The sequence below is a fragment of the Schistocerca cancellata genome, chromosome 7, assembly GCF_023864275.1.
Source record: "Schistocerca cancellata isolate TAMUIC-IGC-003103 chromosome 7, iqSchCanc2.1, whole genome shotgun sequence".
In the NCBI taxonomy this organism is placed as follows: domain Eukaryota; kingdom Metazoa; phylum Arthropoda; class Insecta; order Orthoptera; family Acrididae; genus Schistocerca; species Schistocerca cancellata.
Window position 1 is genome coordinate 85771627 of NC_064632.1, and position 27341 is coordinate 85798967.

General features: G+C 40.7%; 1 protein-coding gene across 1 annotated transcript in view; it reads right to left on the reverse strand.

Annotated features, from left to right (window-relative positions):
* LOC126092652 (dynein axonemal heavy chain 1-like) overlaps positions 1–27341 on the reverse strand; it is an 894951-nt gene that overhangs the window by 438244 nt on the left and 429366 nt on the right. The window contains exon 31 of the mRNA XM_049908374.1: positions 894–1112. Within this exon, the coding sequence (XP_049764331.1) occupies positions 894–1112 (219 nt within the window). The remainder of the gene's footprint in view (positions 1–893; positions 1113–27341) is intronic.

Below are 27341 nucleotides of genomic sequence, written 5' to 3' on the forward strand. Positions count from 1 at the left end.
GTTCTCCTCACCAACATCAGAATTTCTGAACTGCACATCTCTCCCTGCAACATTTCCTTCATTCCTGGCATCAATCTCTGTTAGTCCCTGTCCTCTATCTATCTATCGTCTTCCCTGCTCCCATTACAGTACTACACACACCTTCTACCCTGCCAACGCATGTAGATACTGTCCTTCTCCTGCCCCACCATATTCCTGCACCTGCTCCCACATGCACCACTTACATCTTCACTCATTCCCACCCTGTTATCCCTACCATTGTTCACCTTATGTCTCTTCTGTACCCCCACTACCTCCCCCAGCTTATCTCAGGCACAGCTACAATTGGGCCTTAGCATCCAGAGATTGGCTGTGTATGTGTGAACTGTGCTTTGTAAATGTATGTGTATTTCCTACTTCTGATGAAGGACACAGTCCAAAAGCTCAACATTTCCAACATTCTTTTTCATTGTGCCTCTTCGTGACTCAATGTATCCTCTGTGTAGTGAGTAGTAATATATCGTTTCCATATTGCTGTTATTCCATCCTGTACTTTCCACTGTTAGAAAGTTCAATATAGATGCTGAGGCATGAAGACATTGATGTAATTATCAGGTTTCATGAATTAAATAACCACAATTAACAAAAAATAAATAGTGGTTCTGGGCACACATATGGAACTTCACAAAATTAGAAAATGGTTATATTAAGTAGAATGTATGCATAAATGCAAAGAAATTACCTGAATTTATAATTAACTGTCTGGTGGCAGTTTGCAAATACTCTATTAGAGCCTTTAATTTATTTATTGACGAGTTTAGCAGCTCAAAGGCTGCAACACAATACTACCTAAGAGTTTTGAGATAATTTGATGTAGGACTTAAGAAAGTATTACGCATTCTCAGTCAACTTACTTTAATTTCTCCTGGTACATGCATTAGAAGGCCCTGGAAAACACGTGCTAAATCTCTAAGGTTAAATGTGTAATGGGTACGATCAGGAGTAGGCCTCATTTCTGATTCAATTGCACTATACACTGCCATTGTTGCTGATACAACCGCTGTTTCCATACTTTTGTCCACTGTAGAACAACGGCCAAGCCATGATGACACAATTGTTCCAAACATTCGAACCTATACAGAAGAAAATATTTTCTGACTACAGACAATATTCAAATACATATTTTTTATTAACAATATTTATTAATAATAAACAATGCTTCAATCATTATAAAAATAAGAAAATAAATGCAGGTGTCACAGCAATTACTTCAGTTATCTGTTACAAAGTCAAAGATGCAAAATTCTGAAGACTAAAATGTACAGGGATGCATTAAACAGATGTTACACAATTTTGGTTAGGAACATTGTTGTTAGCAATGTACCATCTTCAGTTAAAATGTTTTATTTTCCTGTTTTAGTCCAATAGGTATTGGAGCTAAAATTCCATATTAAGGACTGCATTGATGGTTTATGAGAGTAACATCTGCTTCACTTAATCAACCTCCACTAATCCCATATACCACATACACCTCCACCTTGCCCCTGACCTCAACTTCACTCATTCTGTATTGACACCTTCTTGTCCAGTGTCTCCCCTTCCTCTGTACACTCACCCCCACCCAAGGCCCTTCCCCCATAGCAGTGTCATTGTGCCCTCCACAAACTCACTGATGGCAGTGCCAGAGTCTCGCATTCCTATTCTGTGCTGCCTCTCCCTCCTACAATCCTATACTGCAAAACTGCTGCCTGCCTCCCAGGTGTCAGCAGGCTTCCCCAAACCCCCCTCCCACTGCAAGTCTCCATCTCACTCCCTATCTCCAAATCTCCCTCCCATTTCCAGTCTCCATCCCACTCCATACCTCCTTTTGCTCCTCACCCAATCCACTCATCAAAACCACTCGCCTCAGTCTATGTCGCATGGCCCATTTCCATCCATCCAGATGGAATGCTTTGAGTGTTTGAGGATTCCATGAATTTTGTGCCTTGTGGTATTCAATGTTAAACATCAGAATTAAGTCATAAGATATTGACAACGCAACAGTCCCACAAGATTTTTTGTAAATCTAAAAGATAACAACCTGTAGTGAGGTAGAAAGCAACACGATCTAATGTATGAAGATCAATGTATACTTTTGAACTAGTACACAATATTATTAAATGCAGTGTGCAACTTTATTACTTCATCATATACCTTTATTTGGAAAATACAATGGTGTTACTTAACTGAAATAATAGTAGCCAGAGTGAATATTCAGATCAAGGAGACACTATCAATTTTAAATGGCAAAAACAGTTCTGTTCTTTTGACATATAAGGTTGTCATTGTGGTTTCCCATAGGCCTACTTCACTACAGGTTCACATTATAACTTTTTAATCATTTTGTTAGATATGTGGATTGCATGCATGACATAGTTGGAAAATAATTTTTAGAACAGTAAATCTTGATATACTTATTCGAAAAAGTGAAAAAGTGTCCTTCAATGTCACAGAGAAAGTACAGGGACAGGACAGTGCTTTAAATGACTGTCTGTAAATAACTGGGCAAAATTAAAATTAGGTGGGTACTTTTCAACTATACAAGGCAATAATAAGTGATGGGACAGCTACTACAGTAAATAATTCGTTATAGGTGAAGAAGTGATGTTATGGAGGATACAAATTTAATCCATTGCAGCTACGGGCAATGTGGCTGTGAAAGAGACTGATGATGTTGATAATGAAAATAACAACTGTGAAGATAAGAAAACAAGCGTAGAAAATTGTATCAAATTAAAAAATGAGGTAGTTGGACAAGTCATTGAGGTAGTTGGACAAGTAAATTCAAGATGCTGATTTAACTGCAATGTCAAATCATTGAATTGATTCAGTCACAAGGAGAACTGACATACACAAACCTAAAAACAAAATAAGGCAAACGAAAAGCAAAGTTGAAACTTCCTGGCAGATTAAAACTGTGTGCCAGACCAAGACTCGCACTCAGGACCTTTGCCTTTCATGGGCAGGTGCCAACTACGCTACCCATGCACAGCTTCACTTCCGCCAGTACCTCGTCTCCTACCTTCCCAAAATCGATGTTTCTTGCTTCAATGGGAACATAGAAGTAAAATTAAACACCATAATGAAGATATAAAATGAATGCAGGAATGATCTGATCAAGTGGAGTACTATGGACTCCTCAATGGTTTTCGAAGTATGGTTGCAGACAATACCGAGCAAAGAAATTACTGGTGGCATGTGTGTGTGTGTGTGTGTGTGTGTGTGTGTGTGTGTGTGTGTGTGTGTGTGTGTGTGTTTTGTGTGTGTTTGACATAGAGAGAAAAAAGCATGGTCCAAAAATTAGTAAAGTTTTCAGTCTTGTTTGTGTGTCAAAGACTCAGTCCTGGAAATGAATTCTAGGAGGTTTTCATTTAGATTGTCTTGAAATATTTTGTGTCTTTCTTTGTATGTATATCAGTTGAGATGTTCATAAAATGTATTACCTTCTCTCTTGAGGCAGCAAAGCCTATGACCATACACACTGTTGTTTTTGTACACTTGATATACCCTACTATTCTCTCTTAGTTTCTATTCGGTGAGTTGCTATTACTAAATTGCTTATATTCCACCAGAACATTCCATTACCAAATTTCATTATTAGCAGTTTAGAATTTCTTAGGGTGATAACATACAACAAACCATTAGACAATAGAAATTATGTTAATACCAAGACCCGGGCAACATATCAACCTGATAACAATAATGGTGATTAGCCCTTAATGTAGAGAAATGTATGGCTACAAAGCACTTCACAAAAAAAAATTGTTGCATTTCATCAGCTACAATATAAATAAACCACTACTGGCATCAATTACCTACAACAAATATCTGGGATTAAATTTGCACAGTAATATCAAGTAAAAAAATTGCACATTGTTTGTTGAAAAAGTAAATGGACCTTTATTTCACTCATAGCAGAGTGGAAAACTGGTTTGTCCATAAAATTGATTGCTTACAACAGTCTTGTGCAGGCTGCATTCAAATTTAAGTGTTTGGGGTTCACACTAAGAGAGAATAGTAGGGTATATCAAGTGTACAAAAACAACAGTGTGTATGGTCGTAGGCTTTGCTGCCTCAAGGGAAAAGGTAATACATTTTATGAACATCTCAACTGATATACATACAAAGAAAGATACAAAATATTTCAAGACAATCTAAATGAAAACCTCCTAGAATTCATTTCCAGGACTGAATCTATAAATATTCTTCAGCCTTCGACATCTCTTTTCTGAAGATGAGAAGATGGGATGAGAAGAACTCTTAAAAGACAACAAAATAAAATATATCCTCTGAAATGTGCACTGTAATGATTCATATAATACAGATATAGGTGCAGAAACATAGCACATAAATTGTTTAAAGAACTGGTTGGTAAGTAATGAGAACTCTATGATGAAAATTATGTCATTTGCAATATTCCTATCGAACAGTATCTAATTTACTATCTTCTGCAATGTTCATACTGATGCAAACCATAATCTGCAAACAAAAGGTTTCACTACTATTCAGTAGTTGAAAGTAGATTATTCTGTGCACTAATTGATATTAAGTGTCCAGCATTACATTAATGGTGCACACAACAGGACCAGCCTTTTGCTGATTTTTTATTTTTATTTTTTATTTTATTTTTTTAAATTTTTTTTGGGACTAGGAGCTTCTATAACCTTTTCATGCTTATTTAATGGATACTGAAGATATGTCTTCTTATACTGGTGTTAGTAGTGATGAGAAGCCGCTACTGGGAAAAATTGGCAATTGAATTACACATTTTTTTCTACGGCCTGAATCTAATGACAACATGTCCTTACAGAGAGTATAACCATTAAACAACACTTTATATCAACAAAAATAATCACTGTTTAAAATATTAAATGGTCAGATTAAAAATCCTCACCAAGTGGCAGCAAGAGGAAACACACATAAAACATGCAAGAGAAGTGTGAGCTTTTGTAACCAGTGACCCCTTCTTTGGGTGCAAGAACTTAAGGGAAAGGAGCAGGGATGAAGGAAAAGGACTGGTGACACGTAGGAAATGGTGAGAGTTATGGAATAGTCATCCACAACCCCATGTCAGGGGATACTTACTGCACAGGGTGAGATGGAAAGACTAATTGTTGATGCCTGCACTGGATGAGATATGAACACCTGAGACCTTATAGGTGGACAGGGCATTTATACAGACAAGGAAAAAAAATTCCCAGATTTTTCCTGGATCTCCTGGTTAAAAATACATTTTCTCCCGGGTGAAAATATGCTTTTGCCATGTTAAGTGACAGTATACTTTCCCTTGGGACTGTAAAACTTATCCTTTGATAGAATATTGTTTTATACAGCAGCGTAGAATTTCCCAGTACTTTAGAAAACGATACTCAGGGGGGGAAAAAATCATGTTTTGTAAAGATCTTTGATGTGCAGCAACATGTACGCTGTATATTTTCGTATTACGAAAGTATAAATTCGAATTCCACCAACAGGAATTAATATACATAGTGTTGACACAAGAGAAGCAAAGCTTTCGCATATAATATTTGTCTCAAAGATTAATAAGCTACAAGAGAAGCTAAGCTTTCACTTATAATGTTGATCTGTTTAGCACATGTTACACCTTAAGATACATCACAAAAATACGCAAGCAAAATTTTTAATACAGACATAAATCCCTGATCTTCTGGGCTCAAAATTCTTCTAAATGGCACATCAACAAAGAGTTGATTTTTAAAAGAGACCAAACACTCGGTCATTTAAGAAATCCATCATACATTGTCGCACATAGTTCATCCTGCGTAGAAGGAAATTTACTTGGAAAATAAAGCTTTCCGAACAACAATTCGCAATATTTTCCCATGACCTGTTAAAAATAGATTCATTTCAGCAGTTGTCAGAGAGTGGCAGATAAGAGGCGTCACCGCGCTTTCGCAGCTACGATGATGTAGGAAGCCCATATGTACGTATGTGTAAAACATTAAAAGATCTTACATTATGTCATAAAAGAAACAAGACATCAGAGGATACTCCAACAGCATCGGAATTTCGTGAACCATACTAAAATGCATAGTTCGCCTTACAGTGCATATTCGTATGTCCAGATTCTCAATGATGTAGGCCTCGACCAGATATAAAGCTTTTCAGTGTGGTTCAAAAATGGTTCAAATGGCTCTGAGCACTATGGGACTTAACAGCTATGGTCATCAGTCCCTTAGAACTTAGAACTACTTAAACCTAACTAACCTAAGGACAGCACACAACACCCAGTCAACACAAGGCAGAGAGTTTTCTTGGAGTACCAGTACTGTACTATCTCATTTTTGGTTCTCTATTATGGCATAATGCCATACGGGCTAGAAGGTGAAAACGTGCACCTGAAATGCAGCGAACAGTTGAAACTAGCCAATAGTGTGGAATAAATTGACTGCCTCAGCAGGAAAGTTTAATAAAAGCCAAATTTATTTTTCAAACCGACAAAAATAACTTCATTTTTCTGCAAGGCGATTAATGCTTGACTGTCAGAAAGGTGGAAATAAAATAAAATCTGAAACTAGTGAAACTAGTAACATAGTTTGCCCTTCTGTAATTATGTGAATGTATTTTATTTCACTTGATAGCTCCCAGTCACAGAAATCCATCTTGTTTTCATTTGATGTGAGAGCAGTAAACGAAAAGGAAACAAAAAACACCACGCATCTTCAAACAACACTGTTATACTGCATGTCACTGTATTTTGCTCTGTGGAACTCCAGAACTCAAACCTGTATATTTTTATATTTTGTAATGATGCCATCAAACTATTTCAGAACAGTGAAAATTAAAATGTCCTGTTGTGCCTCTCCTGCTCCCAGTTGGCCGGTTTGACAGTCTGCTGCGCCCCCCCCCCCCCACCCCCTTCTACCCTTTTTTTTTCTTTAAACCCCTCGCAATTAATACTGGATAGGATTATTTGTAACCATGAGAACAAGAACTCTTCAGAAAAACTGGACTTTCTTCTTTATCGTCGCCTTGTCCCACATCACGTAGGGTCGGCGTTGCTCTTTTGGATCCTTCTCCTCCATAGTTCTCTATCCATTGCCTCTTCCTTCCATACTTTCTACCTTAGGTCCCCGGGTAGCTTATCCTTCCACCTCATCTTCGGTCTTCCTCTCCTTCTCGCTCCTTCAGTCTTTATATCTTCAACTCTGTTTCCGATACACTCTTCCCCTTTTCTCTGTAAGTGTCCGTACCACCTTAGTCTGCTCTCTTGTATCTTTTTCCGCATGAGTCACACTTTCACAGCTCCTCTAAAAAATTCATTTCTAATTCTGTTCTTCCTTGTTACCCCACACATCCACTTCAGCATCCTCATTTCCGCCACTTCCATCTTCCTTTCCTGGTCTACTGTGATTGGCCATGTAACTGCCCCATATATCATAGCAGGCCTTACCACCAACTTGTACACCTTCCCTTTCAACCCAATGCTCACCTTCTTGTCACACAACACTCCACTCATTTTCCTCCAGTTGTTCCAACCGCAATTTATTCGGTGTTGTGTCTCGCTTTCCAGTCCTCCATCCCTCTGTATGTACGACCCCAGGTATTTAAATTTGCAGACCAATTTCAGCTCATCATCCTGGATCTTGCAAGAACTCATCTGCACATCCTTCAGTGCTAAATATTCTGACTTTGTCCTGCTAATTTTCATCCCTCTTTTTTCTAGTGCCTTCCTCCAGTCCTCCAGCTTTTCCTCAAGTCTGTCGATGCTCTGCTCACAAAGAGCCACATCATCCACAAACATCATATTCCACGGTGCTTCCTTCTTCACATTTTTCACCAGCACATCCATAATCAGGTCAAAGAGGTAGGTACTAGGTGCAGACCCTTGATGTAACCCTACTTTTACTGGAAACTCCTTTGTCATTCCCACACTACTTCTCACCTGTGTCATTGCTCCTCTGTACATTTCCTTCACTAACCTCACATACTTCTCTGGCACACACTGCTCTCTCATGCTTCTCCATATTTTGTCCCTTGGGACTCTGTCATATGCTTTCTCCAAATCAATGAAAGCCATATGTAGATCGGCTTGTAGCTCCCCATGTCTCTCCACTATCCGCCTTAAAGCATGTATTGCATCAGTCGTTCCTCTTCCAGGCATGAACCCAAACTGTTCTTCACACACCACAGTCTCCTTGCATAATCTTGCTTCTATAACTCTTTCCCAAATTTTCATTGTTTGTGCCATCAGTTTAATACCTCTATAGTTACTGCAGTCCTGCACATCACCTTTCCCCTTAAATATTGGGATCAGTACACTAGTTCTCCACTCGTCTGGCATCTCCTCCTGTCACTAAATCTTCTTCATTAAATCCCAAAGGAGCTCAATTCCCTTTTTACCAAGACACTTCCATACCTCAATGGGGATCTGCTCTCGGCCAACTGCTTTTCCATTTTTCATCTTTTCAACTGCCCGTTCAACTTCATCTCTACTTATATCCATCGTTAATCCTTCGTTTTCCCCTCCTTCCTCAGTTTTCACTCTTAAATTTTCTTCATCAGAATTTCTCAAAATAATTCAACCCCAGAATTATTCCTTATTTCCTACTTTCATTTGTTTTATTGCTGTTAGATCCTTAGAAGCTTTATCCCTTGATTTGCCAATCCGTATCAGTTGTCTCATATCCTGATTTTTCTGTAGTTGTTCGTATGCCTCCCTTACTGATTCAGCTTTAGCTTTAGCCACAGCTTGTTTTGCCTCCTTCTTTGCACTTTTGTATGCTTGCCCATCCTCAGCACTTCCGGACATATCCCACTTCCTCTTAGCGTCTTTCTTTTCCTTCACAACCTTCTGCACCTCTTCATTCCACCACCATGCTTCTTTATCTTTTAGCACCCCTCTCCCAGATGTTAACCCAAACACTCCCCGGTCTTCCTTATAACAGCACTATTTATTTTCCACCACTCCTGCACACTCTCTGCCAATTTTACCTTTCCCAGTACTTTTTTACTGAACTCCTCTCCCAAATTTTTATCCTTTAACCTCCACCACTTAATTTTCCTTTCACACTGATTTATGTGCCTCTGTCTTTTACACACTTTCAACTCACAATCTGCTACAATCAACTTATGTTGTGTTGGTATTCCTTCACCGTATATGACCTTAGTATTTCGCAGCTCCCCACTATTTTTCCTTCTACATAATATGTAATCAATTTGGCTTTTATTTTTGCCACTCCTGTATGTTATTAGTTTTTCTCTTTTTCTTTGGAAGTAGGTATTTGTAATCACTAGACCAAAAGCCACTGCAAACTTCATTATCTTTTGTCCTTCCTCATTTCTCTCGCCATACCCCCATCTTCCATGCCACCTTTCTTCCCCACCTTTTCTTCCGCCATGACCATTTAGATCCCCTCCGACTACCACTCTTTCATTCTCTGGTATTCCGACCATTACTCTATCCAAATCTCTCCAAAATTTTTCCTTCTCGTCCTCCGAACATCCGCCTTTGGGTGCATAGGCTGTCAGCACTGTTACCATTACTCCGCCAATCATAATCTTAACACACATGATCCTATCAATTACTCTGCTGACTTCACATACCTCTTCTTGAAGCTCTCTGTGCAGAATAACTCCAACTCCATTTCTTGATTCCGGGCTTGCACTACTATAAAGCAGCTTATAGCCTTCAGCTAAGATCTTTGTCTTATTGCCCTTCCACCTTGACTCTTGCACACACAAAGACTTTATATTCCTCCTCTGCATCTTGTCTACTATCTATGTTCCCTTTCCCGTCATCGTTCCCACATTTAGAGTTCCCACTCTGATCTTGAACACCTTTGGATCCTATGCAAAACGCCTCCCCTGGAGATCCAAATGGGAGGCTATTACTCAGGAACATTTATCTTGAGAAGCATCCATCATTCCTCTTATTTTGGGAATGTTTTTACAGCCGGATGCCATTCCTGTCGCCAACCCCCTTCCCTTGTTAGAGGGGCAGAGGCTTGCTAGTTTTGGTCCACCCTGGGTATTTTTTTCCCCAGTACCCACCATATCTGGTGAGCTTTCCCCTAACAACACTGAACATTCGCAAACCGAATCAACCACATAAACAAGCAGCACTTGGCATTCACCGGTTCGGCTTTATTCCGCTCGGCTCATATAGCCCCGTCCTGTTTTGTCTGCAGGAAAGTTTATTTCTAAATGTCACGAGGATTCCCCTGGCAAAGATGTCACATACACTATGCAGGCATTCAAAAAGCAACTTATAATTCATTCAGAAATCAACTTAGAATGTGTTCAAAAACCAGCAGGGGTGCATTTCAAAATCATATGAATAATTGATAGACCGGCATGCGCTGGATGCTAGGTGCTTTGTGAAACAAGGTTTTTTTTTTTCCTCAAGAATATGAATTTGCCCCCTCCCCCCGAAATTGCCGCCCAGTTCAGATACCCCGGTTTGTCCTCAGTTCCCACTAGATCCGGGCCTGCTGCACACGTGTGAATCTGGCAGCTTGGGCGTGCCAGTAAAATTTTTCTGGGCACCATGTGGCTGGTTGCTGCTACTGCTGCTTACACAGCCAACAGCCACATTTCTGTAGCCAGAAGCAGGAGAAGGTAATACTCATACACGACAACTGCGCATGTGCATGAGCCTGCTCGTAACTGACTAAATGAGTCTAATGTAAACAGTTGTGACATCATGCTCATCAAAGGCAATTTGTTGTTATGAAGCATTGCATAATCTTCTGAAAGCCTTTGACACATTCTGCTGTTGGCAGACGCTTGTACGAGCACTGTGTTATTTTATATGGCACATTTCCTTTGCAATTTAAGTTTTATTTTCGTTGACGCTTGTACGAGCACTGTGTTATTTTATATGGCACATTTCCTTTGCAATTTAAGTTTTATTTTCGTTTTCTTCTCACGTTCATGTTTTAATGCTGCAGTATTATTCCTCAGTAGTGGGATACAGTAATATCCTTTGTTAGAGTAATGGTTCTTACCAGACAAAATCACAAAAATTTAACTGAAAACTAAAACAATGACAAATTCCTGGAATTCTAATAAATTCCCAGATTTTTCCCGGCTTTCTCCTGGATGAAAAAATTCCTGGTTTTTTCCCGGATCTCCCGGGATGATAAGGTAATAAGCAAGACATAAATTACCGAGAGGAAAACTGTGAAAGAGTAAATACGTGCAGAGAGCTAAATGCATTATACATAGTATACGAAGATAGGTATGTGGGGCAGGCAGAGGGGCAAGGGGAGGTGGAGGGGGGATGAATGGGTGACAGGTTGGGAGGGGGGGGGGGGGGGGGGAACACCGGCAAATATTAGTAGGGCTCACACTCTGAGGATTCCGTGCAAACTTAATTGTGTATGTACATGGATTGTTCATCTACAGGTTTTGATGCATAAATTCTTTACACCAACAAGGGATCGTCAACCTTAATATGTAACACAAATTTCAACTTCATACTTTGCTAATTTAGTAGTTTCAGCTCATCACATATTGACACCTCTTTTGCCATCACTATAAAGTTGTGTGAGGCACCATAGCAGGACTATTCAACTTGCTGGTACCAGGCAGCACAGGGCAGGCAACCTGGTGTGGCATGATCAAAGATCAGAAAACAGCTCTGCCATGTGGCTTGTGCATGCCGCTATCCCACTGATCAGTGCTCACTGTCAAACAAATTAACAACACATAACCCCGCAGGAAAGTACATTCATTGTGACTATTCTGGAACTTGTATGGCATTTCAGACACTTGTTCTCATTAAAACTGCTCAGCCTTACTTGTGTATGGAGTTACTATGTAAGCGATGTTTGGACTTTTGCACACATTTCTCACTGATTAGACAATGACAACAAGTGTGTTCTTTGAGGTGTTACTAAGCTTACTTCAACAGCAATTGGAGAGCCAACAGCATTCGGAGTTGCAGCAGCAGGAACCCAACAATACGTTCAATTGTGTGTTGATAGGACCGATGGCCAAACCACAACAGTTGCCAACTCACCCGCCTTTTTTTCCCACTAATTATGAGTCTGCAGAGGACAGAGGATTGGGAGGCATACAAAAAGCAATTACGGCAGTACTTCGCTGCCTGCAAGGAAACGGACACCAATATTATCAAGTTTTCTTTTTTTATTTAAATTTGTACATAATTCCCCGTATGAATCACTTGTTATGCAGGTTGCCACTATTTCAAAAACATACTTTCCTCTCATTTAATGAAATTGTCAACTTACTGACAACTTAACATTAATAGCATGCTTATGTTATTTCATCAATAGTGGAGTTCTATTGGTGCAACCTCACCTAATGTACCATGTTTGGGCAGCAGATTTATAGGGTCTCAGTCAGAAGAGTCAGTTTGTTACCACTCTGTATAGTGTGTCTTATGCTGAATTATAGTCAGGACAGCTGTAATTAGGTTGGTTTCTGACAAAGAGATCTATCAACAGGAGCTTCAATTTGACGATTTCTGCTTGGAACAAGTCCTTACTATTTCTCAGTTATTTGAAATTGTCTTTCTGTGTGTCAGGATGACAGCTGGAATCCTCTAGGCAGATGTGGGTGCAGTACACAATGTTGACAGCAGACATTCACATTCCAGCATCTCCTTTGAAGTGAAAATAATGATGGCCCAGCAAGCCTGTAAGCCACACACTGCACAAATATGTACCATGGTGAGCAGCTTCCATATTGGGATTTATGCTGGTTTACCTATTTGGGTACACGTTTTATATTTCTCAGTTTATTTTTATCCATTAATTCCCCTAAGTAGTTTAAAGCAAAGATTAAAATGTAGTATTGCCCACAGCAATTGAGCCTTTGGAGATAGCAGGAAAAAATGAAGACTATTCATTTTCTTAAGTTTTGTAGAAACTCCTATCAGATGTTTCAGCGATCTTGTACTGTCTATCTTTCACCATCCATGGCAGACAGAAGGCATGAATTTGTCAGTAGAGATAAAATAGGGCCCTCACACACTTTATGTGTGCAGGCCCCATTTTATCATTATCCAATTAATTTTATTTGATAAAATTATTTTAAATAAAACTGTGCTAATATTAATCTATTTTAATCATTTAATTTTTCTGAATTACATCAATAAATATATTAAAATATCCGTATGCAGTTGCTAGTCTCCCAGTGGGCACCTTCTTAGGTGGCGGATAGGGTAACACTCACCAGATATGGAGGGTACCGGGGAAATAAAATACCCAGAGTGGGCCAAAACTAGCAGCTGCTGCATTGTAGCATGATATTGTCACGTACAGGAAGTGTAAGTAGATGAATGACGAATACTAATTTCACTTAATGAAGGTATATTCAGCACTTGCACATACAAGAGCACAGAATGAACTGCCTCTGGCTGGAACACATACGGTATATATAGAGCAACAGAGCATTCCAGTACAATGATTCTTCCCATTTGTGAATACTTCTATAATGTACTCAAACCGAATACAGACATTAAAATTATACAGTCCAAATGAGTTTTGAACTCACGGCCCTCCATGCAACAATCTAGTATCATAACCACTACCCTACAGTGACTGTGCTACTCAGCTTCTTCTGCGGGATTGCTCCATCCTTAAGAGAACAGTTTCTCGGTGTTACGTCCTCCTAGTCTGGGCACGAGTCATCGGTCCTGCATACTCTGAATCCCAATGACTGATGTTCGCCCTGGCAGTGATCTTCTTAGAACTTCCCTTGCCGCTACGTTCTTCGTTGCCTTTCTGCTTGTTGCCTGTTGCTGGAGCTCCGAATTTATGCCCGGGTTGCAGGATCATTATAGAGCTTCATTCAAAGGATACGGACCATATCTCTAATCTTTCATGAAGATTTTGTCTCACTGCACTCCAGGATCTCTCTGCTAAGCAGAAGGAGGACACCAAGATAGCTCAAATTATGCTTGCCTTAAATCGGTCAAAGGATGTGAAAGGACACGGTAGTTAGCGGATTACTTTGCAAGAAAAACTTTGAGCTGTTTGGAAAGAGGTGGCTACTAGTGATTACTAAACACATGTGCGTACATGTTCCACAGAAATTCCATGACACACCTGAGGCCTGACATTTAGGATTTATTAAGACATATGATAGGATGCACGAGAGATTTTTCTGGCCAGGTTTATTTAGGAGTGTCCATCACCAAGTGTCGTACTGTCGAGAGTGCCAGAGGAGAAAGGCAGTTCCTCAGAAACCACCTGGTCGACCCATACCAATTCCACCAGCCGAAACGCCTTTCCAGCACGTTGGGATTGACCTCCTCCCACGATTTCCAATGTCTGCTAGTGGCAGTAGATGGATTATTGTCTGCACTGATTATTTGACATGCTATGCCATTACAAAAGCCATGAAAACAGACGAAGCATTCGAGGTAGCCAAATTCATCATAGAAGACCTTGTATTAAACATATGGTGCCCCAAGGTTGATAATTACGGATTGAGGGAAAGTTTTTCAATCGAATCTTGTGACAGAGATAAAACGTCGGTGCAACATTACTCATCACATGAAGACTGCCTACCATCCACAACCTAACAGGCTTACTGAACGCCTTAATAAGACCTTGGCCAAAATGCTATCAATGTTTGTCGATGTTGAGCAAAGTAACTGGGATGAGGTGCTACCTTTCGTGACGTTTGCCTACAACATCGCCAAACAAGACACCACAGGATTTACACCATTCTTCCTAGTGCTTGGGCGTGAGGCGATAACGACAATGAACACTGTGTTTCCATTACATCCTGATGACGTGGACGATGACTACATCAGCCAGGTGTTAACCAGAGCTGAGGAAGCTTGGCAGTTAGCTGACTCCGCACGCTGCAGGCTCAAGAAAATGGGGTCGAAATCTTCAACTTCGTAAGTAACATCAGACAACTGTCTTACAACCTTATGAGGTTCAAAGTAGCTCCTGAGGAGATTCTCAGAGAGACCAACCTTCCAAACAGGAGTGAAGATCCAGACGAGGTCACCAGGCCTGTAGACAACAGGGCGGTGGCTCACATCATACCTTCCGCGATCATTTTATTGAGCCTGCAGCATGCTGAGTCGAGCTAATTGCCGAGATTCCTCAGCTCTGGTTAACACCTGGCCAATGTAGTCATTGTCCACGTCATCAGGATGTAACGGAAACAGTGTCCATCGTCATCATCGCCTCACGCCCATGCACCAGGAAAATGGCGTAAATCCTGTGGTGTCTTGTTGGCGGTGTTGTAGGCAAACGTCACGAAAGGTAGCATCTCATCCCAGTTGCTCTGCTCAACATTGATAGCATGTTGGCCAAGGTCTTATTAATGTGTTCAGTAAGCCTGCTAGTTTCCAGATGGTAGGCAGTCGTCATGTGATGAGTAATGTTGCACCAACGGTTTATCTCTGTCACAAGATTCAATTGCAAAACTTTCCCTCGATCTGTAATTATCGACCTTGGGGCACTGTATTTTAGTACTATGTCTTCTACGATGAATTTGGCTACCTCGAATGCTTCGGCTGTTTTCAAGGCTTTTTTTAGTGGCATAGCGTGTCAGATAATCAGTGCAAACAATAATCCATCTATTGCTACTAGCAGACGCTGGAAATCGCCCAAGGAGGTCAATCCCAACATGCAGGAAAGGCATTTCGGCTGTGGAATTGGTATGAGTCGGCCAGGTGGTTTCTGAGGAACTGCCTTACTCCTCTGGCACTCTCGACAGAGCGACACATGGTGACGGACGCTCCTAAATAAACCTAGCCAGAAAAATCTCTTGTGGATCCTATCGTATGTCTCAATAAATCCTAAATGTCTGGCCTCAGGTGTGTCATGGAATTTCTGTAGAACATCTATGCGCATGTGTTTAGGAATCACTGGTAGCTACCTCTTTCCAAACAGATCGAAGTCTTTCTTGCAAAATAATCCATTAACTACCTTAAATTGTCCTTTCACATCCTCTGACCAATTTAAGGCGAGCATATTTTGAGATATCTTGGTGTCCTCCTCCTGCTTAGCAGAGAGATCCTGGAGTGCAGTGAGACAGTCACTATCTTCATCAAAGTCTTGATGGTCTTGCACAGCGTTTCTTGAGATACAATTGGCATCTTGGTGTTTTCTTCCACTTTTGTGCACTATGTTAATGTCATACTCTTGAAGACGAAGTGCCCACCTGGCGAGTCGTCCTGTTAGATCCTTATGGCCTGTCAACCAACAAAGTGAATGATGGTCTGTAACAACTGTGAATGGCCTTCTGTAGAGATACTGTCAAAATTTGCACATGCCCCAGCCACAGCAAGACATTCTCTTTCTGTAATTGAGTAGATTCTCTCGGCTTTTGTAAGCGTCCTAGAAGCATAGGCTATAACCTTCTTTTTCCCAGCCAAAATCTGCACCAGAACAGCACCGATCCCATACCCACTGGCATCTGTGTGTAGTGCTGTAGGTGCTCTCTCATCATACAGACCAAGTACAGGGTCAGTTGCCAGAGCTTTTCGCAGCACATCGAAAGAATCTTGTTGAGCACCACCCCGGATAAATTTAGCATTGTATTTTAACAACTCTTGGAGTGGCCTGGCATTGATACAAAAGTCTTAAAACGATGGTAATAAGAACATAATCTGAGGAAGCTTCTCACATCTCTGATACTTTTAGGAATAGGAAATTCCGTTACAGCTCTCACCTTTTCTGGGTCTGGCTGCACACCTCCATTTGACATGAGGTGCCCAAGTATTTTGATTTCTTTAGCTCCACAGAGACACTTTCTTGGATTAAGTTGCAGTCCAGCTTGGTGGAGACACTTAAGATTAGCCCTCAGTCTTTTTATGTGTTCATCAAATGTCTCTGAGAACACTATAATATCATCTAAATAACAAAGACACATCGTCCACTTCAAGTGCCTTAGAAGATTATCTATCATTCGTTCAAAAGTTGCTGGTGCATTGCACAAACCAAACAGCATTACTTTTAAACTCATACAAGGCCCTCAGGGGTGATGAATGCAGTTTTCTCACAATCAGCCTCATCTACTTCGATCTGCCAGTATCCCGAGTGCATGTCCATGGTTGAGACAAACTTAGCCCCCTTCAGACAATCTAGTGTATCGTCAATTCTTGGAAGAGGGTAAATGTCCTTTTTAGTTATATTATTAAGCTTCCTGTAATCAACACAAAAGTGCCAACTGCCGTCCTTCTTCCTGACGAGAACCACTGGTGACGCCCATGGGCTCTGTGAAGCCTGAATGATGTCATTCTTCATTATTTCTCTACCTCGTCGCTAATTATTCGACATTCCGTTGCTGACACACAGTATGCTCTCTGACCTATTGGTTGATGGTCTCCAGTGCTAATCCGGTGCTTCACCATCGACTTGTCTAATTTGTTCTTCACCTGTGGATTGAACCTTTCAGAGAACTCTTGAAGAATGGCAAATAGCTTCTTCTGTTGTTGCTTAGTGAGATCTGGTGATAGTGAAGCTAGAAGATCTTGTCTCTTAGTGGTAGTGCTAATTTCACCCACAGACTCGGCATGGGAGGTTTCTATGACGCTCAGCTTTTCTGCAATTAGTGGCTCGGCATTTGCTACGCACATGCGTCTCGGAAGGATGTGCAGTTCTTGGCGATAGTTAATTATCCACAATTCACCGAATCAATTCTTAAACAAGATGACAGAGGCTGGGATGACCAAGTTATTCTTCAGTGGTATGCTTCTCTTACATTCCACTACAAGATCCATGGGTTGATGCATGGCATGACACATGACAGCTACCTTTCTAGCGCTGACTGCAGGAATGATCACTTCATCCAGCACACACAGTCTCCACGCAAGCGGATGTGCATCTTTCTGTCCACAGTATCTCATCTTGTCTAGCATAATCTTTGAGCGACCACAATCTATAATTGCTTGAGAAGCTTTCAAAAAGTTCCATCACAGAATGACATCATGACTACACTCTTGTAAGGCAATGAATTCCAAGGGCTGTGTATGGTCACTTATACCCAAACAAATAACACATCTTCCTGTAGGTTTTACATATTTCCCATTAGCCACCTTCAGCAGAGATGTTTTGTTGTCAACAAATACGGTTTTCTGCAACTGATGATGGTACTTCTCTGAAATGACTGAACATGATGCTCCAGAGTCCACAAGAGCCTGGACTGGTCAGCCATCCATGAGGATATTGACGTAGTTCCCTATCATTTTTGTAGTGATCGACGGTGGAGGATTTTTCTCTTCGGCGGCCTCACCTCCAAGGGAGGTCACGCCCTTTAGTTTTCCAGGTTGCGGCGGCTAGGTGATTGGCTGGAGCTTCTAAATGGTGATGGAGACCTGGATCGGCATGTTGGGGAGCATCCTCTCCAGTGGCTAGCTTGTGGCAATGGTGACCTACGTCATCCTGCAGCCACATCTTCTACTTCATCTTCATCGTCCCGTAGTTGGCATCGGCTAAGATTGGTCTGCTGTCTTCTGGCGTGGGCATCATCAAATATCTGCCACCTTTCTCGACAATAGCACATCACATGTCCCGGCCATCCGCAGTGGAAACATACTGGTTGGCTATCCTGGGTCCTCCAGACATCAGTCTTCCTTGGTGCCGTAACAGGTTCCTCACGCGACATTGTAGGAATGTAACTTTGCCTGGGTCTCAACTTTTTTACCATTTTAAAGGAAAGTGAAGGATGACAGGTTGGGTTCAATGTCTGTTCCACTTCCTCCCTTATGACCTCTTGAAGCATCTCAGTTATTGCTCGCTGTGTAATCCTAGTGCCTTCTGAACTTCCTCTCTCGCTATATGACAAAGAACACTTGTGAAATCAGTTTCTTCCTCCACCACAGACACTGATACGGAGTTTGGAAGCAATTCAAACTTCTTGCGTGTAATTCTTTTTTTATGTATTGTCTAGATATACGGGCACCATCTCGTGAAGTCGTCTGCAGTCGAAACTTCCTTCAGGAGTAGGGTTTGATACATGTCCTCAGCAACACCCTTCATGAGATGTGCAATCTCATCTTCCTCCTTCATTCGAGGATCCACTATTTTACACAGCTCTAAGACATCTTGAATGTAGGGTGCTGTCATTTCTCCTGGACACTGTACCCTGCACTTTATCTTCAGCCTTGCACTTCTGTCATTGTGTGTCTCCGAAATACTTACGCAGTTCTGCCTGAATACTTCCTAGCTTGTGAACTTGTCCTCGTTGCTCTCATACCATTGCTTGGCAGTGTCCTCCAAGTAGAAAAATACGTTAGCCAAACACATGGTGTTGTAGAATTTTGGAACACGTATTATGTTCGAGTATAATTACTTTTCTGGAGACTAGAAATCTACTCTGTAGGAATCAGCATGGGTTTCGAAAAAGACGGTCGTGTGAAACCCAGCTTGCGCTATTCGGCCATGAGACTCAAGAGGGCCACAGACACGGGTTCACAGGTAGATGCCGTGTTTCTTGATTTCCGCAAGGCGTTCGATACAGTTCCCCACAGTTGTTTAATGAACAAAGTAAGAGCATATGGACTATCAGACCAATTGTGTGATTGGATTCAAGAGTTCCTAGATAACAGAATGCAGCATGTCATTCTCAATGGAGAGAAGTCTTCCGAAGTAAGAGTGATTTCAGGTGTGCCGCAGGGGAGTGTCATAGGACCATTGCTATTCACAATATACATAAATGACCTTGTGGATGACATCGGAAGTTCACTGAGGCTTTTTGCAGATGATGCTGTGGTGTATCGAGAGGTTGTAACAATGGAAAATTGTACTGAAATGCAGGAGGATCTGCAGCGAATTGACGCATGGTGCAGGTAATGGCAATTGAATCTCAATGTAGACAAGTGTAAGGAACTGCGAATACATAGAAAGATAGATCCCTTATCATTTAGCTACAAAATAGCAGGTCAGCAACTGGAAGCAGTTAATTCCATAAATTATCTGGGAGTACGCATTAGGAGTGATTTAAAGTGGAATGATCATGTAAAGTTGATCGTTGGTAAAGCAGATGCCAGAGTGAGATTAATTGGAAGAATCCTAAGGAAATGCAATTCGAAAACAAAGGAAGTAGGTTACAGTACGCTTGTTCGCCCACTGCTTGAATACTGCTCAGCAGTGTGGGATCCGTACCAGATAGGGTTGATAGAAGAGATAGAGAAGATCCAACGGAGAGCAGCGCGCTTCGTTACAGGATCATTTAGTAATCGCGAAAGCGTTGCGGAGATGATAGATAAACTCCAGTGAAAGACTGCAGGAGAGACGCTCAGTAGCTTGGTACGGGCTTTTGTTGAAGTTTCGAGAACATACCTTCACCGAAGAGTCAAGCAGTATATTGCTCCCTCCAACATATATCTCGCGAAGAGACCATGAGGATAAAATCAGAGAGATTAGAGCCCACACAGAAGCATACCAACAATCCTTCTTTCCACGAACAATACGAGACTGGAATAGAAGGGAGAACCGATCGAGGTACTCAGGGTACCCTCCGCCACACACCGTCAGGTGGCTTGCAGAGTATGGATGTAGATGTAGATGCAGATGTAGATCCCATTTGTTAAATTTGGCTATACACTCATATACCTTCAGCCGCTTGTTTGGATCTTGGCCATCGTCACCAGAGAACCCGGAAGGATGTCTCATGTGGTGGCACACAGTTGCTGTATTGTGACTTCCTCTTCTTCTTCTGTCTTCTCTGATAGCTTGCGACCAGTTGAATATGGCTCAAACTCGGGTTTCTCGCCACATAAATGGTGGCTCTGTCGTGGCCTGATGGGAGCCACTGTGTCATGGATAATGTGCGGTATCACAAGTTCCAATACCCAGCGCCTCCACCAAAATAATGTCACGTAGAGGAAGGTGTAAGTAGATGAATGACAAACACTAGCTTCACTTAACGATGGTTTATTCAGCACTTGCACATAAAAGAGTGTGGAGCAAACTGCCTCTGGCCAGAACACATACGGTATACATAGAACTACAGAACATTCCAGTACACAGATTCTTGCCATTTGTGGATACTTCTAGAATGTACTCGAACCGAATATAGAAATTAAAATTGTAAAATCCATGTGAGTTTTGAATTCACAACCCTGCATGCAACAATCTAGTATCGTAACCCCTACACTATGACGACTGCGCTACTCGGCTCCTTCTGTGACAATACTGGCTTATGAAAAGCTAAAGGAAGAAAACCTTGAGAATAAATTATTTGGCCCCCAGTTGGGGGTTGTGCAGAGGGCTAGCTCCTCACTCACATGGAAAAATTAAAATTCTAAAAACACTAATAAAATGCCTAGGAAAAACTAGAATATTGAGCAATTAGAATTTATTTTCTTAGATTTAGAAAAAGCATATGATACTGTCCCAAGAGAACTACTTTGGAGAGCATTACATCTGGCAAACATAAAGGGTCCTTAACTTAAAATAACACAAGAAATATATTAAGACAACATATGTTGTTGTGGTCTTCACTCCTGAGACTGGTTTGATGCAGCTCTCCATGCTACTCTATCCTGTGCAAGCTTCTTCAACTCCCCGTACCTACTGCAGCCTACATCCTTCTGAATCTGTTTAGTGTATTCATCTCTTGGCCTCCCTCTACAATTTTTACCCTCCACGCTGCCCTCCAATACTAAATTGGAGATCCCTCGATGTCTCAGAACATGTCCTACCAACCAATCCCTTCTTCTAGTCAACTTGTGCCACAAGCTCCTCTTCTCCACAATTCTATTCAATACCTCCTCATTAGTTATGTGATCTACCCATCTAATCTTCAGCATTCTTCTAAAGCAACAAATTTCGAAAGCTTCTATTCTCTTCTTGTCTAAACAATTTATCGTCCATGTTTCACTTCCATACATGGCTACACTCCATACAAATACTTTAAGAAGCGACTTCCTAACGTTTAAATCTATACTCAATGTTAACAAATTTTTCTTCTTCAGAAACGCTTTCCTTGCCATTGCCAGTCTACATTTTATATCCTCTCTACTTCGACCATCATCAGTTATTTTGCTCCCCAAATAGCAAAATTCCTTTACTACTGTAAGTGTCTCATTTCCTATTCTGATTCCCTCAGCATCACCCGACTTAATTCGACTACATTCCATTATCCTCGTTTTGCTTTTGTTGATGTTCATCTTATATCCTCCTTTCAAGACACTGTCCATTCTGTTCTACCGCTCTTCCAAGTCCTTTGCTGTCTCTGACAGAGCTACAATGTCATCGGCGAACCTCAAAGTTGCTATTTCTTCTCCATGGATTTTAATACCTACTCCGAACTTTTCTTTTTTTTCCTTTATTGCCTGCTCAATATACAGATTGAATAACATCGGGGATAGGCTACAACCCTGTCTCACTCCCTTCCCAACCACTGCTTCCCTTTCATACCCCTCAACTCTTATAGCTGCTATGTGGTTTCTTTACAAATTGTAAATAGCCTTTTGCTCCATGTATTTTACCCCTGCCACCTTCAGAATTTGAAAGAGAGTATTCCAATCAGCATTGTCAAAAGCTTTCTCTAAGTCTACAGCTGCTAGAAACATGGGTTTGCCTTTCCTTAATCTTTCTTCTAAGATAAGTCGTAGGGTCAGTATTACCTCACATGTTCCAACATTTCTACGGAATCCAAACTGATCTTCCCCGCGGTCGGCTTCTACCAGTTTTTCCATTCATGTGTAAAGAATTCGCATTAGTATTTTGCAGCCGTGACTTATTAAACTGATAGTTCGGTAATTTTCACATCTGCAAACACCTGCTTTCTACGGGATTGGAATTATTATATTCTTCTTGAAGTCTGAGGGTATTTCGCCTGTCTCTTACATCTTGCTCACCAGACGGTAGAGGTTAGTCAGGACTGGCTCTCCCAAGGCTGTCAGTAGTTCTAAGGGAATGTTGTCTACTCCGGGGGCCTTGTTTCGACTCAGGTCTTTCAGTGCTCTGTCAAACTCTTCACGCAATATCATATCTCCCATTTCATCTTCAGCTACATCCTCTTCCATTTCCATAATACTGTCCTCAAGTACATCCCCCTTGTATAGACCCTCTATATACTCCTTCCACCTTTCTGCTTTCCCTTCTTTGCTTAGAACAGGGTTTCCATCTGAGCTCTTGATATTCATACAAGTGGTTCTCTTTTCTCCAAAGGTCTCTTTCATTTTCCTGTAGGCAGTATCTATCTTACCCCTAGTGAGATAAGCTTCTACATCCTTACATTTGTCCTCTATCCATCCCTGCTTAGCCATCTTGCACTTCCAGTTGATCTCGTTTTTGAGACGTTTGTATTCCTTTTTGCCTGCTTCATTTACTGCATTTTTATATTTTCTCCTTTCATCAATTAAATTCAGTATTTCTTCTGTTACCCAAGGATTTCTACTAGCCCTCGTCTTTTTACCTACTAGGTCCTCTGTTGCCTTCACTACTTCATCTCTCAAAGCTATCCATTCTTCTTCTACTGCATTTCTTTCCCCCATTCCTGTCAATTGTTACCTTATGCTCTCCCTGAAACTCTGTACAGCCTCTGGTTCTTTCAGTTTATCCAGATCCCATCTCCTTAAATTCCCACCTTTTTGCAGTTTCTTCAGTTTTAATCTACAGTTCATAACCAATAGATTGTGGTCAGAGTCCACATCTGCACCTGGAAATGTCTTCCAATTTAAAACCTGGTTTCTAAATCTCTGTCTTACCATTATATAATCTATCTGATACCTTTTAGTATCTCCACGGTTCTTCCATGTATACAACCTTCTTTCATGATTCTTGAACCAAGTGTTAGCTATGATTAAGTTGTGCTCTGTGCAAAATTCTACAAGGCGGCTTCCTCTTTCATTCCTTCCCCCCAATCCATATTCACCTACTATGTTTCCTTCTCTCCCTTTTCCTACTGATGAATTCCAGTCACCCATGACTATTAAATTTTCGTCTCCCTTCACTACCTGAATAATTTCTTTTATCTCATCATACATTTCATCAATTTCTTCATCATCTGCAGAGCTATTTGGCATATAAATGTGTACTACTGTAGTAGGCGTGAGCTTCGTGTCTATCTTGGCCACAATAATGCATTCACTATGCTGTTTGTAGTAGCTTACTCGTACTCCTATTTTTTTATTCATTATTAAACCTACTCCTCCACAATCCCTATTTGATTTTGTATTTATAACCTTGTATTCACCTGACCAAAAGTCTTGTTCCTCCTGCCACCGAACTTCACTAATTCCCACTATATCTAACTTTAACCTATCCAGTTCCCTTTTTAAATTTTCTAACCTACCTGCCCGATTAAGGGATCTGACATTCCATGCTCCGATCCGTAGAACGCTAGTATTCTTTCTCCTGATAACGACGTCCTCCTGAGTAGTCCCCACCCGGAGATCCGAATGGGGGACTATTTCACCTCTGAAATATTTTACCCAAGACGTGATGGATAGAAGGAAGTTACAATGGTATGGGCATGTAAGGGGAAGACAACAAGTCAGGTGAAAATTGGTAGTACATTTTCCCAGAAATTTAAAACAAGCAAGGGTCTGTTACAAGGCTGCCCCATGTCACCAACATTATTTAAAATCAATTTAATGTTAGTCTTCAGATATGGTCTCATAAATGCAATGGGATGGGGCTAGAAATTAAAGATGGAGCTTATTTACATCAACTACTATTTGCTGACGATCAAGTAGTTATAGCACATGATGGAGAGGATGCAAATTGTGTAACCAATTAGCAACGTAATACAGAAAGTGAGGACTGATTATTAATTACTAGAAAACAGAATACCTCACTAATGATCCAGATGACTTATACATAGAGAGAAAGAAAATTAAGGTCAATACTTTCTGTTATTTGGGATCCATTTTAGAGTTGCAGGGAAAATCAGAGATAGAAATTAATAAAAGCATTAGCAGTGGAAGGAAGGTCATTGGGATGCTCAACTCAAACTTATGGAGCAGAAATTTAATAAACCAAACCAAAAATATCATATATAAATTGATACCAGAGAGCATAGTTATGTATGGAGTGGAGACTTGGACTGTGAACCTGAAGACACCTAAAAAAACTGCAAGCAGTAGAAATGGATTTCCGGAGAAGATCAGCAAGAATTTCTGGGAAAGAGAAAGTAAGAAACGACATAATAATAAAGAGAAGAAGTAAGAGAAAGTATACACGACATGATGGATAGAAGGAAGTTACAATGGTACGGGCATGTAAGGGGAATGGAGGAAGCCAGAATTCCGTAAATGATCCTGGAATGGGAACCAGAGGGAAAGAAGAAAAGAGGACACCCTATGACTACCTGGCTCCAAAATGTACAATCAATAATGAGAAGACTTGGGGCAGAGGAAGAAGATACACAAGATCGTAACACCTGGAGGGACATCCTGTGGAGATAAATAAAGATCTTATGTAAAAGATGTAATAATTTCCAGGTATTTGTTATGTTGGAGAAAAACCTTTTTATAGAGGAAAATCTCAATAAATAAATAAATAAATAAAATATTAAAATACAAACACTTTTTTAATTTTTAATATTTTAATTATTTTAGTTTCTTATTTCTAAAAAATCTAATAAAATTATTTTATTATCCATTTCTAAAAAATCTAATACATCTTTTTATTTTTAATTTTAAAAAAAATCACATTTCATATACTTAGGTTTTCCATTAAAAAATAAATCAGCTATATGTTCTTTGTTCCAAAGCTATATTCCCAACCATCATAACCTTATTTTAAACTCATAGCATTAATACAACTTGAGAAATATGTTTTTCATAATATGTGGTGTTTGCAGTAATTAACAGTTTTGCAGATGTATCAAATAACAACTTTGATATTTCTTTTAACATAAACATACAATTTATACTGAAATTGTATAGCTCTTCAAAAACTTTAGAAACACCCTTTTATAAAGAATTAATTTTTTTAATTTTTCATATGTTCTAGAATACAGTCTTTACATTTCTTTGAATAGTTATCTTTAATCGTTTGATTTTTTATAAATATAATTTAAATCTTTTAATTTCTTGACAACTATACATTTATCCAAACAAACACTTTTTTTTTGCCTAGGTTTTGGGTATAACCCCGTTTTCAAGTACAATACTGATTCCAAAGATGATAATGCACAGATAAACATGATGATCAGGGAGAGACAGCCGTCTCAACTTCTTAATGTACTGATTCTAGGCACAATGTAAAATCACTTCAATGACAATTTTTAACAAATTACACAGTTCATCATCAATTACACTAACATGACTAAACATGCCTATGAATAAAGTTGTGCCAAGAACTTTTAATCTACTGATGGACTGAGTCCCAAAGTTTTACTATTATCCCAGAGTTGTGATATCATCTAAAAGGTGTGAGTAAATGAATTGGGTCTGCTCATTCAATAACACGTGTGTGGGGATGTACACATAAAAAAAAAGTTCCTAACTGGCTGAGTGTAAGACTTGTACATCTATTATGTATTTGTGGTTTTGTTGAGGCAATGTTCGGCAAAGGCTGAAAAAGGCTTCTTCATTCTCCAGCTTCTATGACGTTCTTAATGCCTGGTGCAGACTGACCTCCGCATCTGTCCAATGTAGCAAAAATGATCTCATAAACACCGCTTTTTCTGATTGTTTGTTTGTCTTTTGCATTGGACAAGCAACTACCAATTTCTGAAGGACATGGAAAAGCACAGAGAAACCCTTTGTCTTCAAAAATTACTTATGTTTGACATTTTCCCTATAAAAGGTAATCTGCACCATTGGAGAGAGTAGATGTAATAACACTGTTCACGTTTATGTCGCACTTCACTTAGCGTAGACCGGGACTGTGTCCTAGGCATGCCCGATGTTAACTGACTGGGGCCGGCCCATGCTGCTGGAGTTGTTGTTGTTATGCCGGCAGAGGTCGCGTCCGAATTCTTGCGTGCCCTCTGGTGGACGGGACTCTACTTGCGGCAACTACTGTCCGTGACGTGCCGTGCCAATGTGCGCCTCCCGCGATCTTTCTGGTGGCTACTGCACTCCTCCTCCTTCGGGGGGTGAAACCACTGTGATCCATTGTGTCGGACGGTGGAGCGTCGGGCAGGAGCGATGTGCTCCACATCCATTGGATGGCCGGAGTCGAGGGGATCTGCCAACCCTCGAGCTGGAACCTTCGAATACGGCTGGAAGTGACCCACACGAAGAGGCCCCCGTCGTCCCACAACCGGAGCCCAGGACAGAACGGGCGACAAGCTGTCGAACTCCGGATCCTGTTCCACCTCGGGAGGGGCAAGACCCAGTGGCAGGGACGAAGGGGAAGGGACGACTACAGGTGAACCAGCCTCCTGAGAAACCGGGCCTGCTAGGGGGGTCGGCTCTTGCTGGGGCATCTCGAACAATGGCAATGCCGGTGCTGGAGCTA